We start from the raw sequence: 12,572 nt of genomic DNA, 5'->3' as shown, positions 1-12,572 counted from the left end.
CTGATGTAGTATTTTATCAGTTCGCCGTCAGGAAGGCATTTGGCAGCAAGTAACCAAAAACTTAAGGGTGACCTAAAAGGGCTTTATTTTCTCTCATACCATGAAGTCAAGGGGCCGACAGCAGCTGGAGTGGTTGAGTTGCACTCTTCCATGAGGCCAGCAGGACCCCAGGCTCTGCCATCTTTAGTGTGTTGTCCTTTGTTTTCTTGCTTTTGATCTATGTCGTCGTAAGATGGTGATCACCACTGCAAACGTGACCTCCAGGTTTGAGGCAGGAAGAAGAGGGGAAAACATCCAGGACAGCCATGCTCCCTTTTACAGGGAACTACATGCTTTCCTAGAAGCCCTGGGTAGACTTCTCCTTTTATTTCTTTGTCTTATGTCTCTGGCCAGATGGTGCAAGGGAGGCTGGGAAACGGGGTGCTTTGCTTTCCTAGCCTTTACAGTGGAGGAGGACCTGGGAGAGGGCTTGGAAATGAGTGTGGGGTGATGTAATGCACTGTGTCTGCTGCAACCCCACACCCAGTAGGCAGGGCAGGTTTTTTTTACCCAGTTTTACAGATGAGGAAACAAGAGTCCAAAGCCTTCCATCCATGTCCCCTGTCCTGCTGGGACAGGGTTTTTCTGCCTCAGCTGTATTCATGTTTGGGGCCTGATAATTCTTTGTCTTGAGGGGCTGTCCGGTGCATTGCAGGCTGCTCGGCAATGTCGCTGGCCTCTCCCTCACAGATGCCGGTAGCATCGCCTCCCAGGAGTGAGAACCAAAATGTCTCCAGGCATTGTCAAAGGTTCCCTGGAGGACAGAACCGCCCCTGGTTGGGAACCAGTGCCTGAGGGTTACACAGGGTTTTGGATGTGGTAGGAACCAGAGACTGATTTCATCTCCCAACTGTGCTGATGAGAAAAGCAGTGCAGAGAGGGAAGGCGACTTGCCCAAGGGCACACAGCAGTATGTCTCTGGACTCCTGGCCCAGTGCTCTTTGACCTGCCCTCTGGTACTTCAGCAGACAGGAACACTGGTTTGGGAGTTCAAACCGTTTCTCATTCCCCCAGCGTGTGAATGCTACGCCTTCCTTTTTCTGGCTTCAGTCCAGTGGTGCTGACAGCTGCTGCCTGGCAGCACATAGACCAGGTGCGCCGTCTCAGCTCCACCCCGGCAGCCCAGCTGCCACTTCGTCTTTCCCGATCTAGTGTTTTTCAATATTCCGTGCAGTAAAGCTGTCCCAGGTGTGGCCTGTAGCCCCGACTCCCCTTTCGCTTCATTCAGGTTTATGTTCATGAATGTAAACTACTGTTTGTTGAGTGCTGTTGTGTTTGGAGCCCAATGACATGTTGGTCACTGGCCCTCCAGGTGGGAAAAACCCCCAAACCCCTGATTTGTGCTGTTTGCTCGTTTCTGTGTTATAAACTCCCACTGTGGCCAATTTTAAGCTACCCAGACCTTACTGAATGTGGAGCTGGGAAGAAACACACACAGGTCTGAGCTGGTCCAGCACCACACTGGCTGAGCCCCTGGCCAAGCTGTGTATCCTCACACACCCCCTGTGAGGTACACAGTAGCATCATCCCCATTTCACAGAGGGAGAAACTGAGACTCAGGGAGATTCAGTTACTCAGGGAAGGTTAGACTCAGGGAGTGGCAGAGCCCAGGTTTGAAACTAAGTCTGAATTTGCAGGCCTTGTTTTTACCACCATGCTGTTCGCCCAGGGCAGACTTTCACAGTTGTTCCCAGCATCCCCATCCCCAGCAGGGCCTGGCCTCAAAGGTTGGTCACCTGCCCAGCTGCCCATCAGTGCCCGGGCTCCCAGCTCTGCCCTCATCCCCGCACTCAGCCTGTGCCCCACTCTGCTCCTCAGCTGGCTGGCGGTGGTCCCCACTAATGGCTGCGTAGTCACCCTCCTGCCTAGGCTGCTGGGGTTGAGAAGACGGTGTCTCAGCACCGCCCTGTCCCTCCTGCTATAGAAATAATGCCAAGGCATGGCGGGACAGTGGCTTCCCTTTGTTCAGAAAAGGCCAGTGAATCCATGTGTGTGAGCTCACCCACAGTCACCCCCACAGACACACACATTCATATGCACGTCCTTAATTCATAGAGAGGGAGAATGTTTTGAGGCGCTGAACATGGGTCAGGCACAGTACTGGGCGTTACTTAGTCTCCCAGCTGTGCTATGCCCGACACAGGCAATGTGAGTATTGTCCCAATTTTACAGCGCAGGAATCTTAGGCTCAGAGAAGTGAAGTAACTTTCCCGAGGTCACACAGCTAATGAGAGTGGCCTGAGGCACAAACCTAGGAGAGCCTCTCTTCACCACCTCCAGCACACTCATTGCACCACACACAGATGTGCACACATGCCCCACCACATGTAGGCAGATGAGTGTGCAGGCTTCATACACCCGCATACCTGCATAGACAGGTGTGTGAGCCTCGGGAACATGGGCTGACATGTGTCACGGAAGCAGACCCAGCCAGCGGCTTTGTCAGCGTCTCTGCTTCTGCCTGTGCCTGGGCCTGGCTAGTAAGTGAGGGGGGCAGACTTGCAGCATCATGTTTGTTGAATGAGCCCCTCAGTGCTCCCCCAACTGGGGTCCCAGCCCAAGGAACAGGACTCAGAATGCAACTGCCCCTCTCAGAGCCTGCCTGAACTTGGCCACTTGTGGCTTTGGGGGAGGGAGACAGGCTGTGACCTTTGTGGGTTTCTGTTCTGCACCGCCCTAGCCACCAGCATAAAAGCGGGACACAGACAGAAAAGCCCCTTCTCTGGAGGTTGTGAGGAATGACATTTGGATGCTTCTCCTCCCCCTCCCCCTCCCTCTCCCCCGCCTGTCTAAGCTCAGAGCAGGGCTTGGGGGTGGGGTCCAATACCAAGGTCAGACCATCTGAGCGAAGGTTCAGCATGAACTTGAAATGCCCTCCGTTCCTCCAGAGTCGGGGGCAGTGAACCAGAGAGGCAGGACTCAGTGGGAAGCACACAGCACTGGTACACTGATCTGGGCTCCTGTCCCTGCCAGAGACCAGCTGTGTGATACTGAGCAGGAGACTCGCCCTCTCTGGGCCTCCGTGGCCTCATGGGGACTGCTTGCGAAGGATCCATCCAGCCTGCAGTGAGACTCTGTGAGCTGGCCTCAGGACACAGAGGACTCAGGGAGGGCTCAGGCAGGGCTGGGGGCCCGGGGCTGCGGGGATCGGCAGAGCTGCTCCATCAGTCCAGGGAAGGTACTCCCATCTGCCAGTGCTCAGAGCATGCCTGGAATTGTAGTTCCCTCAGGAATGAGGCCGGGGTGGGCCTCAGCCCTCCCTGTGTCCTGCACCTCTGACCCTCCCCTCCCCTAACCGTGCTAGGCTAGGTCCCTCCAGCATCTCACTCACCTTGGACCCTCTCGTCCTGGGCAGACCAGGGCAGCGGGTGAGAATGTGGCCCCTCTGTCTTCTTTCTTTCTGGAATCCAATGATCTCCCAAAACCCCACGGCGAGGGCTTGTGTGCCTGTTTAGTTAGTGCTGACGAGCAACCGCCTCAGAGTGAAATTCCCAGGTGCTCCCAGCACGGGTGTCCGGAAACAGGGCACTTTGTCTCGAGCCTCCAGGGCTGAAACCCCAGACACTCAGGAAGGGCTGGTAGGTTCCAGCCCAGAGGCACCCCGTCCTAACTGTGTGAACTTGGGCAGGCAAACTCAATCTCTCTGGGCTTCGGTTTCCACGTTTGCAAAGTGAGGACACACTGGGCTCCTGAAAGGATGGGTACAGATGGTGTCTGGAAGGGCTTCAGCACAGTGCTTGGCACTGGATGGATTCAAGTGTTGGCTAATATTTTATTATTGTTGTTGTGATTCATAAAAGTCCAGACAGTCAACACTTAGGCTTTTTGGATCATCTGGGTTCGGTCATAGCTGCTCAAACCTGCCATTGTTGTGGGAAAGCAGCCACAGACGCTACATAAACAGATGGGAGCAGCTGTGTTCCAATAAAACTGTATTTATGGACACTAAAATTTGAACTTCACATAACTTCAGGTCATGAAATATTATTCTTTAAATATTTTTTCAACCGTCCGAAACTGTAAAAACCATTTTTAGCTCACAGTCTGTACAGAAACAGCGACAGGCTGGACTTTGCCCAGGACAGTAGCTTGGACAGTAGTTTGCATAGCCCTGAATTAACCAACCCTTGACTGGCGCTTGCTGTGCAACAGGCAGTATTCTGAGTGCTTTACAAAACTCAGCCATTTAATCTTCACAACCGCCTCGGGGGTAGGTTATTTTCCCTTCATAGATGAAAAAACAGAGGCACAGAGAGGTTGAGTGAATTGTCCAAGGTTGCAGAGCTAGTGAGTGATGGAGTCATGATTTGTATGCATGTGATCTGGTTCCAGAATCCAGCTCCTCGGCTGCTAAGCTGAGCCACCTCACTCTGGGCTGTTGGGGTAACCTTAGGAAAGTCGCTCTTCTTCTCTGGGCCTCTGCTTCCTAATGCAAAATGAGGATGAATATCCTGGCCCACCTCTAAGACTCTTTGGTGCACAGGGCCACATGGCCCCTGCCCTCTTAGGGCTCACACTCCGGTGGGGAAGGCAGATGCTAATCATGGAAGCCATGGACAATCACACATCCTAGACGTGCTGTGCAGGGGAAGAGTGTGTAGGCGTGGGCGGAAGTGCCATGTAAACTGTGAAGTGCTGACGGCGGTGAGAAGGAAGAGGGGCCGAGGGGCTGGGGCAGGGGCCGACTGCCCTCCGTCCTCTCCTCCCCATCCAGCCGCACCTGTCCGCCGACAAGGCCCGAGATGCCCCAGGCCCCGAGCAGCAGCACCTGCTGACCACGGCGCCAAGCTCCAGCAGCAGCTCCCTGGAGAGCTCGGCCAGCGCCACAGACCGGAGGGCGCCCACCAGGTCCCAGCTGCAGGCGCCGGGTGCAGAGACGGCCGGCGGGGCTGGGGAGGCCCAGGCTGGCTCCGGCGGTTCAGGTAAGAGGCAGGAGCCCACCTGGCTTCATCCCCCCGCCCCCCGCCCCTGGTTTCCATATAAGCCGTCTCATCCGGGGCCTCCCCTGCAGGACGAGGCCTGAGCTCCTGGTAGGACACTGGGACCCTGTGCCACCAGCCTTGGCTCCCCTCAGCCCTGCCTCCCCCCACCCCTCAGGTGCACCTGAGCCACAGGCTTCTTTCTGTTCTCTGAAGTCACCACCTCCCTCCCACCTTTGCCCTGTGGGTTCTCTCACCAGGAACATCTTTCCTTCTAGACTGACTCAACTTGTCCTCTGAGTCCTCCATACCCAAGCAGGGAGTTTTCCTCCATATTATAATATATATAATATATTATATATAAAATAGCATATAACATAATAGTACATATTAATAGTATATTGTATTAAAAATAGTATATATTGATATATTAATAACATTATATACATTAATGTTACATATAACATATAATGCATTATAGCATATAACAGTATTATATGTCAATATTATAAGTCACTACATGAATAATATATTAATATTATATGTACCATAACATAATATAATTAACATAATATATCATAATTATGTTTATTGTACATTATTACATGTTTTTATAATACAATCTTATTATATTAATTCCTATTATATTTCCTCATCCTATCAGATGAAGAAACTAAGGCCTAGAGAGGTTAAACAGCTTTTTCAAGGTCACAGCTAGTAAACAGAAGAGCCAGGAATCACCTTTGGGCTCTCAGGGTCGGGGTCCAGAGCCTGTGGCTAGAAAGCTGAATGAGTTAAGTGATGTCTCTGGGGCTTCACTCCCTGTGGCCTGTTACCCGATCTTTTTGGGCTTGGGGCATCGGGTTGTGGGGTCTGGAGAAGCCCATGCCCTGTTTACACCGTCTGCATTTTGCCCTGCACTTGGTCTGTGACCAGGGTCACCCCTGGTGAACATCTGCAGTGCCCACATTGGAGGGGGCCCCTGCAGGGATCCCCCAGAAAGCCTGGGGCTTCCTTGGGTGTGCTTTGTAGTGAGTGGCCAAGTCCACTGGCCTGCATCTCTCCCTCCCATCTGGCAGTGCTGGCTGGTGGGTCAAGGCAGTGACCATCATTCTGTGATGCCCTCCTCGCTGCTCTGGTGCCATGAGGATCTGAGCAGTCTCCTTAACCCCATCGAGCCTCAGTTTCCCGGTCTGCAGATAAGTGTGGCAGCTCCTTGGCAGGGCTGCAGCACCCTTTCCTACCTGCCACCGGACTCAGGAAGTGGACTGGGGTGTCCCGCTTTTATATTCCCACCATAGCCTGCCCTCATCAGTGTGATGTCTTGTCAGTGGCCCCTGCCCCAGCCTAAAAACTCCCCGAGGAGGGGATAGGGTCAGTGGCTGGAGCAGCAGGTGGCCCTAAACGTTTGTCAAATGAATGAGTGAGATTCAAATATAGACTCTTGGTCTTCATCCAACTCTGAGACTCCTCTTTCTGCTTTCTGGGTGACACCTCTCCCACACCCATCCTGGTGTGGCCCCCATGTGGACCCCTGAACTTGTCTGCCCACCCCCTCTACCCTCACTTCTCTGCTCCTTCCCCAGCTGTCTCTCTGGCATCTGCCCTCCCCTTCTCTCCCTCCCACCCCAACACCTCTCTCCACTGTGGGAACGGGTAAACCTCAGGTCTTTGCCCCTTCGTGGTCTCCTGTCTGCCCCCGCACTGTCTTGTTCACGATGTGCAAAGGCCGTGGTGACTCTGGGTGACATTTGGGTGCTGTGGAGGCACAAGGTGGAAATTTCCTCCCAGCTCGGTAATTTCAGTCCTCCCTCCTCTGGGCCTGTTTGGGGCTGTTCTGAGCCAAGCACTTGCTGGCTCCATCCTCCTCCCAGGCTTCCCTGGAGTCTGAAAATAAACTAGACTGGAATACAAACAGCCAGCCCTCCCTGCGCCCCCGGGACACTCAGCGGGTCCCTATAGAAACAGGAGCAGTAGCTGTTAGTTTTTGAGGGGCGCTTATGTGTCCAGCCCTTACTCTGCTCTCCTCAGCTTATCCATCACCCAGTCCCTCACCAACTCAGGACACCTAGATGCCCGCATGGCTGGGAGGGCAGGTGGGGCTGAACCTGTGACCTGGAGCCCTTCCTGCCTGTCTGTGGGTCCTGTGTAGCCAGGCCTCCCTGGTCTGGCTCCCAAGGGAAGCTACACATTCATGTTTTTAAAATGTAAACTCCTGAATTTTAAATGTTGACAGCCAATTCACTTAGAAACACTACTACCTATAAGAACAGAACATGCCTGTGAGCTGGGTTTTATTCATTCACATAGGACCACAGCGGGGAATGATCAGAAAGGCCCTGCCATCCTGGGCCACGGAGGTTTCTTGGAGGTGGTGGCCTTTGGACTGAGGCCTGAGTAGAGGAAGGAATGAGCTGTGGGAATAAGGAGGAGTGTTCCAGGCTAAGGGAGCAGCATGTGCAAAGGCCCTGAGGCTTGAGGGGGCTCAAGGAGCTGCAGGGAGGTGGGTCTGGCTAGAAGAAACCCAGCCAAGATCTCAGAGCGGCAGGAGATGGGGCAGGAGAAGGCAGGCACCAGGTCATGCACGGCCTCATAGGTGTTTTGAGCAGCTAAAAAAGTGATCTGCCAGGTTTAAAAGGGCTAGCTCTGGCTGCTGGTGGAGAACAGACTGCAGAGGGGCTGGGTAGAAGCCAGGAGGCAGGTGGAGGCTGTTCACACTAGTCCAGGTGGGAGTGAATGGTGGTATGCAGGAGGTGGTGAACTTGAAGAATCTTTGGAAGGTGGACCTGGTAGGAATTGCTGGTCTATTGGATGTAGGGGTTAGGGAAGGATGAGTCTGAGGGCTTTGGGACTGAGCATCAGGGTGGAATGGCATCCATGGGAACTGAGATGAGGAAGAGCAGGTTGGATGGGAGACGGGTGGGATCGAGTTGAGGTACAGAAGAGGCGGTTGGATATATGGACCCAGTGTTCAGCTCCTGCTTCATTGAGCTTGCCTTGAGGGGCCATGCAGGCTCCTGAGATACAGCAATGAACAGGGCAAAGTCACCCATGGCAAGGGTCCTTAGATTCAATTTATAGCTGGGCAAACTGAGGCTCCAAGAGGTTAAGTGACTTGGCCAAGTTTATGAAGGCAGAGCAGGGAGTCAAACCCAGATTGTCAGGCTGCAGAGCTCAAGGCATCCTGGCCTCAGTGATACAGACAAACTACCAACCCCTACCCCATCCTGGAATCCCAGATTTACGAAATCTTAGAGGCAGCTCTGCATGGAAGAAAAAGATTTGCTGTAAATAAAGACAAGCTCAGGGTCGATGTTTAATTTCCATAAAGGAGCAATTTTCAAGCCCTTTGGTGCTGATTCCTTGGCACAGAGATGATGGACCAGTGACAGGCTTCTCACCCTTTCATAGTTGGTGTGGCTGGGGCTGCTGACGCCTTCCTGCAGTTACAGGAAAGTATTCCATCTTCACTGGAAAGTATTCCATCTTCACTGCTTGACGAGTATTCTGTAATATGTACTTCCTGTCCCGGCTCACTTCTCTGGTTCTTTGTGGGCAGCGTGTTTTGTTCTTGGAACACCTTCATATGCTTTGTATAATTGGCTCCTCCTGTCTATGGGGTGAATGGGGTGGGGTATCCTTGTTTGACAGGTGAGACACACGAAGGTTTAAGGGACTGACCCAAGGTTACACAGCAGAGCTGGGCTAGAAACGGGGCCTCTTGGCTCCTGGCCCAGTGCTCTTTCCCCAGTTGTCTTGACCTGCCTCTTGGGCAGACGACCGGCTGTGACGACGCCCCTCAATCCAAGATCCGGACTGACCGCCCTCTCCTGTCTTTTGTTTAGCAGAGCCATCTTCTGGCGGCCACGGAACCCAGGTCAATGTCACCTGCATTGTCAACGTTTGCAGCAGCTCGGACCATGGCTTTCAATGCCCTTCCCAGGCCAGTTCCACAACAGGAGACACAGACACCAGCCCCTCGGGCTCCCCGAAAGATGAGCAGGTCCCCTTCTCCAAGGAGGAATGCCCTCTTCAGTCCCAGCTGGGAGTTCCAGAGACTCTGCTGCAGAGCCCAGAGGAGAAGCCCCTGCCCCTCGGCGTGCCTGATGCCGGGATGAAGTCCAGTTAACCAGGCTGGTGTGGGCTGTCTCACAGCCGATCTGGGCTGATCCCTGGTCCTTCTAGGCCCCTCACCTCCAGGACTCTGGCTCTTTCTGGGCCGAATTCCTTTTGTGATTTCCACAGCCTCAGCCTTCCTGTCACCTGCAGGCAGAAGAATGAGGCTGGGAGAGTCATGTGTGTCTTGTCCTGACGTGCGTCTTTCTTGGAAGGCTGGTGGACACAGATGTGCCGGGCAGCCCGGGGCAAGCCCCTGCCTCTCTGAGAGCTGCCCCATCGCCGGCCCTGTCGGCTTGGCTTCTGGAGCCCTTGTTTTTTTGTTTTTGGGTTTTTTTTTTGTTTTTGGTTTTTTTTTGTTTGTTTGTTTATTTCAACCCTTGGGCTCTACCTGGCTCTGGCTTCCTGCTGGGGAGTGGGGATGCTGTGTGCATCATTCGTGGAGAAGGGGCGGGGCTTTAGCCTGAATGCGAGGCTGCAGGACGGTGGGGGGGGAGCGGTGTGTCATCAATCAGATGGTTCTGTGCAGAGAGGGGGTAGCAACCCCTGCAGGAGATGGGAGTCCCTCAGTTTTGCTCAGGACCCTTTGGAAACACCACCTCCAGATCCACTCCTGCTGCCTCCATCTCTTATACCATGAGGTGAAAACCAGATGCCCAGAGGGCCTGGGCAGACAGCCTGAATGAGTGCTGTGGCCTGGTTAAGATGGCAAACCTCTAACCAGAAACCTTCCAGTTTTAACGTGTGGCAATTAAAAAAATAAAGTAAGCATCATGCAGACAAACAAGCCAACAAAGTAACAAAGCCAAACTTTCAGAGTTTGCATCCTCTGCCTTTGACCTTCACTGTGATTTACCCACAGCTGCAGCCTACCCTCCCCCCACCACTGTCTGGTGTGGGGCTCCAAGGCCACGCCTTTTCCTATCAGGGAGTTGCCGGAACTGGAGATGACTGAGGCCCTGCAGCCGTCTCCTCCTACCTCAGCCTGGACCTTCCTCCTTTGCCTCCCGAGGGGATGCTCCTGTTTCTCCAGCCCCACTGTTCCTGGAGTCCCAGGTCCCGGTGGAGCCTCGGAACCACTGTAGCACTGTGCCTGCCGAGATCCTGAATGGACAGGAGGTGGTGAGAGCCCGTCTTGGGTCTGCGTGTCTGTGTCGCGTGTTGTGGTTCTGTGTGGCCCGTGGTGTTCAGGCCTGCCGGAAGCAGCTGAAGCCAACATGTTTGCCGAGAGAGTCTTCCCAATTAAGGAGTCAGCCCGCTCCCCATGATCACATGCCCAGGCCATCCCTGCAGATGGTGGACAAATGTGGCCTTAACTGGATTCTAGAAGGAAGGTGGATGGGGGCCTCCTTGAGAAGACAGTTGGGTCCCAGATGCTTGGATCCCTTATTGAAAAGTTCCACTGGACTTGAACTTGGCGGCTGAACTTTTGGAGGGTAGGAGAAGTCCAGCCATTATCATGAAGTGAAGAAAGGTTTCCCACCCTGGAATCCAGATGTCTCGCTGCCTGGACTGGCCAGGGTCTCCGGCCACATTGGACCCTTTATGGCTGTGGAGCACTTCTGCCCCCTGGTGGAGGACCTCAGATCAGCCTCCCTGCCATCACCCCAGCAGAGCAGGGATGAATTGGAAGGAGACCCTTTTGGGGTGTGGCCTTATTTTGTAACCAGAGTTGCCACCAGACTCTTGCTCAAAATCCACCAACCCCTCCTTGGAACAGGACCTAACATATATCTTTAAGTCACAGGGTCTGGACACAAAGAAAGGAAGCAATAGGAAGAGAAAAACAAAAACTGGATGGAACCCGCTGAAACCAACATGGCGATGAATCTGACCTCCAACAGACTGAGTCTCATTCTACGCAGATTTTACTACATTAGCTACTAAATGACATACTTATTGGTGGCCGTGACTGGAAATCACTGACCATAAAAGGACAGAAAAAGAGTGACACCCCCTTTCCAGGAAAGCCCTGGATCTTTCCCAGAAAACTAACGCAAATGCCTCCCCATCATTAGTCTCACTCCTCCCCCATCATCCTTACTCCTTAAAAGTAAGTCCCTCTTAACATTAAGGCCAGAAGTTGATCTATGAATTAAGTCCCATGTGTCCATACTCTGGTCATTGAATTAAGCTTGCACTGCTTTGATCTCAGCTTCGGTTTTGTTTTCGGTTGCGTGAACCTGAGTGGGAAAAAGAACCTTCTCCGCCAAGGACCCAAGTCAGGGTTCATACAGCCTAATTCAGTAACAGTTTCCCAGTCTGTGGGCTTGTGTTGGTCCCAAGACAAGAAGAGTTTGCACTGTATGTATCCCAGACAGCATTCCTGCTTATAAATAAACACTTTGTTTTTTCACACACTGACTACTGGCTCTGTCATCAGGTCTGAGTTGTGGTATGCCTGTGGTCCTGGTCCCTGCCACCAGCGTGTGGGGGAGAACAGGCCATGGCCACTGAATTCTGACAAGCCCATGGTGTGGCTGGACCCTAGAAGCACCCCCATTACAGCTGCCCTTGCTGAGAGCCTGACCACTCCCTCAGGCCTGTGAACAGTAGGAAGGTGGTTTTTTGCCCAGAACCACCCAGCTGACCTCCAGATACGCCCTCATCACATGCCCCGCCGCCTCGGTCTCCTCAGCTGAAGCTTGGGGTGGGAGTGGTCTCTGCAGATCTGTTCCTTCATGTGCAGCCCCCTTCTCATTCGGGGAAGCAAGACTCTGGCCTCCAGGAGGCCCCAGTCTTGGGGACACCTCTGAGGTTCATCACTAGGTGCTCAGATTATAAGCAGATAAGGTAAGGGGTCCCCAGGGAAAATAAAATCAGGCATGGCTTTCTTGACAGAAGAGAAGCCATTTTTGGCCTGAGCCATTTTGTGATCTAAGCCTGGCCACAATGCGTGGTCTTGAACAGGTATCAGCATTTAATGATCTTAAGGGAACAAAAGGATGCAGAAACAAAGGACTGTTACAGGGCAAGAGAAGTAACGATAGCAAAGATAATATGTCAGTTGTAAAGGCTCCCAGTTCTGTTTCAGTGGCAAAGGTTAGCGTGAAGCTGTCAACCATCAGATCAGCTGGAACCTAAAGGGTGATGATGTTCGATTTTTCTGACCCTCGTGACTTCAGTCAACTAAAGCTTGGACTCTTTCCACTGTCCAAGCTCCTTCACGAGTATGCATGTACCCTTAGTTCAAAACTTCCCTAATTTTGCTGTTTGGGGAGACACTGCTTTGGAAATGATCCCCTGAGTTCTCCTTACGCGCTGCAAGTAATAATAAATCATTTCTTCTCCTGATCTTTGGCTTGGTTGTGTCTTTTGGTCTGACACCCACCAGGGGGCAAGTCCAGTTTTTCGGGTAACAGGATGAGCATAGGAGCAGAGAAATGCCCTGGTCACGGCCAGGGGGTCAGGGGAAGGGTTCTAGAGATGATCTCTGACCTGTTCCTAAGGCATGAGCAGGAGTTTTCCAGAATAACAAGTCTGGAAGAGGTTTCCAGC

General features: G+C 52.9%; 1 protein-coding gene across 2 annotated transcripts in view; it reads left to right on the top strand.

Moving 5' to 3' along the window:
* The window catches only part of TNFRSF1B (TNF receptor superfamily member 1B), a 35,295-nt gene extending 23,857 nt beyond the window's left edge, over nt 1–11,438 (top strand). The window contains exons 9-10 of one of the 2 annotated variants that reach the window (XM_031464083.2): nt 4,754–4,961; nt 8,807–11,438. In XM_031464083.2, coding sequence (XP_031319943.1) covers nt 4,754–4,961; nt 8,807–9,087 — 489 coding nt within the window. In that variant the 3' untranslated portion in view covers nt 9,088–11,438. Of the gene's footprint in view, nt 1–4,753; nt 4,962–8,803 lie in introns of both variants that reach the window. The other variant, XM_031464082.2, reaches the window with a different exon arrangement.
* The last annotated feature ends 1,134 nt before the right edge of the window (nt 11,439–12,572 follow it).

Source organism: Camelus dromedarius, chromosome 14 (genome assembly GCF_036321535.1).
Source record: "Camelus dromedarius isolate mCamDro1 chromosome 14, mCamDro1.pat, whole genome shotgun sequence".
Classification (NCBI taxonomy): Eukaryota; Metazoa; Chordata; class Mammalia; order Artiodactyla; family Camelidae; genus Camelus; species Camelus dromedarius.
Note: the sequence above shows the minus strand (reverse complement) of the source record. Positions and strands in the feature narration are given on the sequence as shown.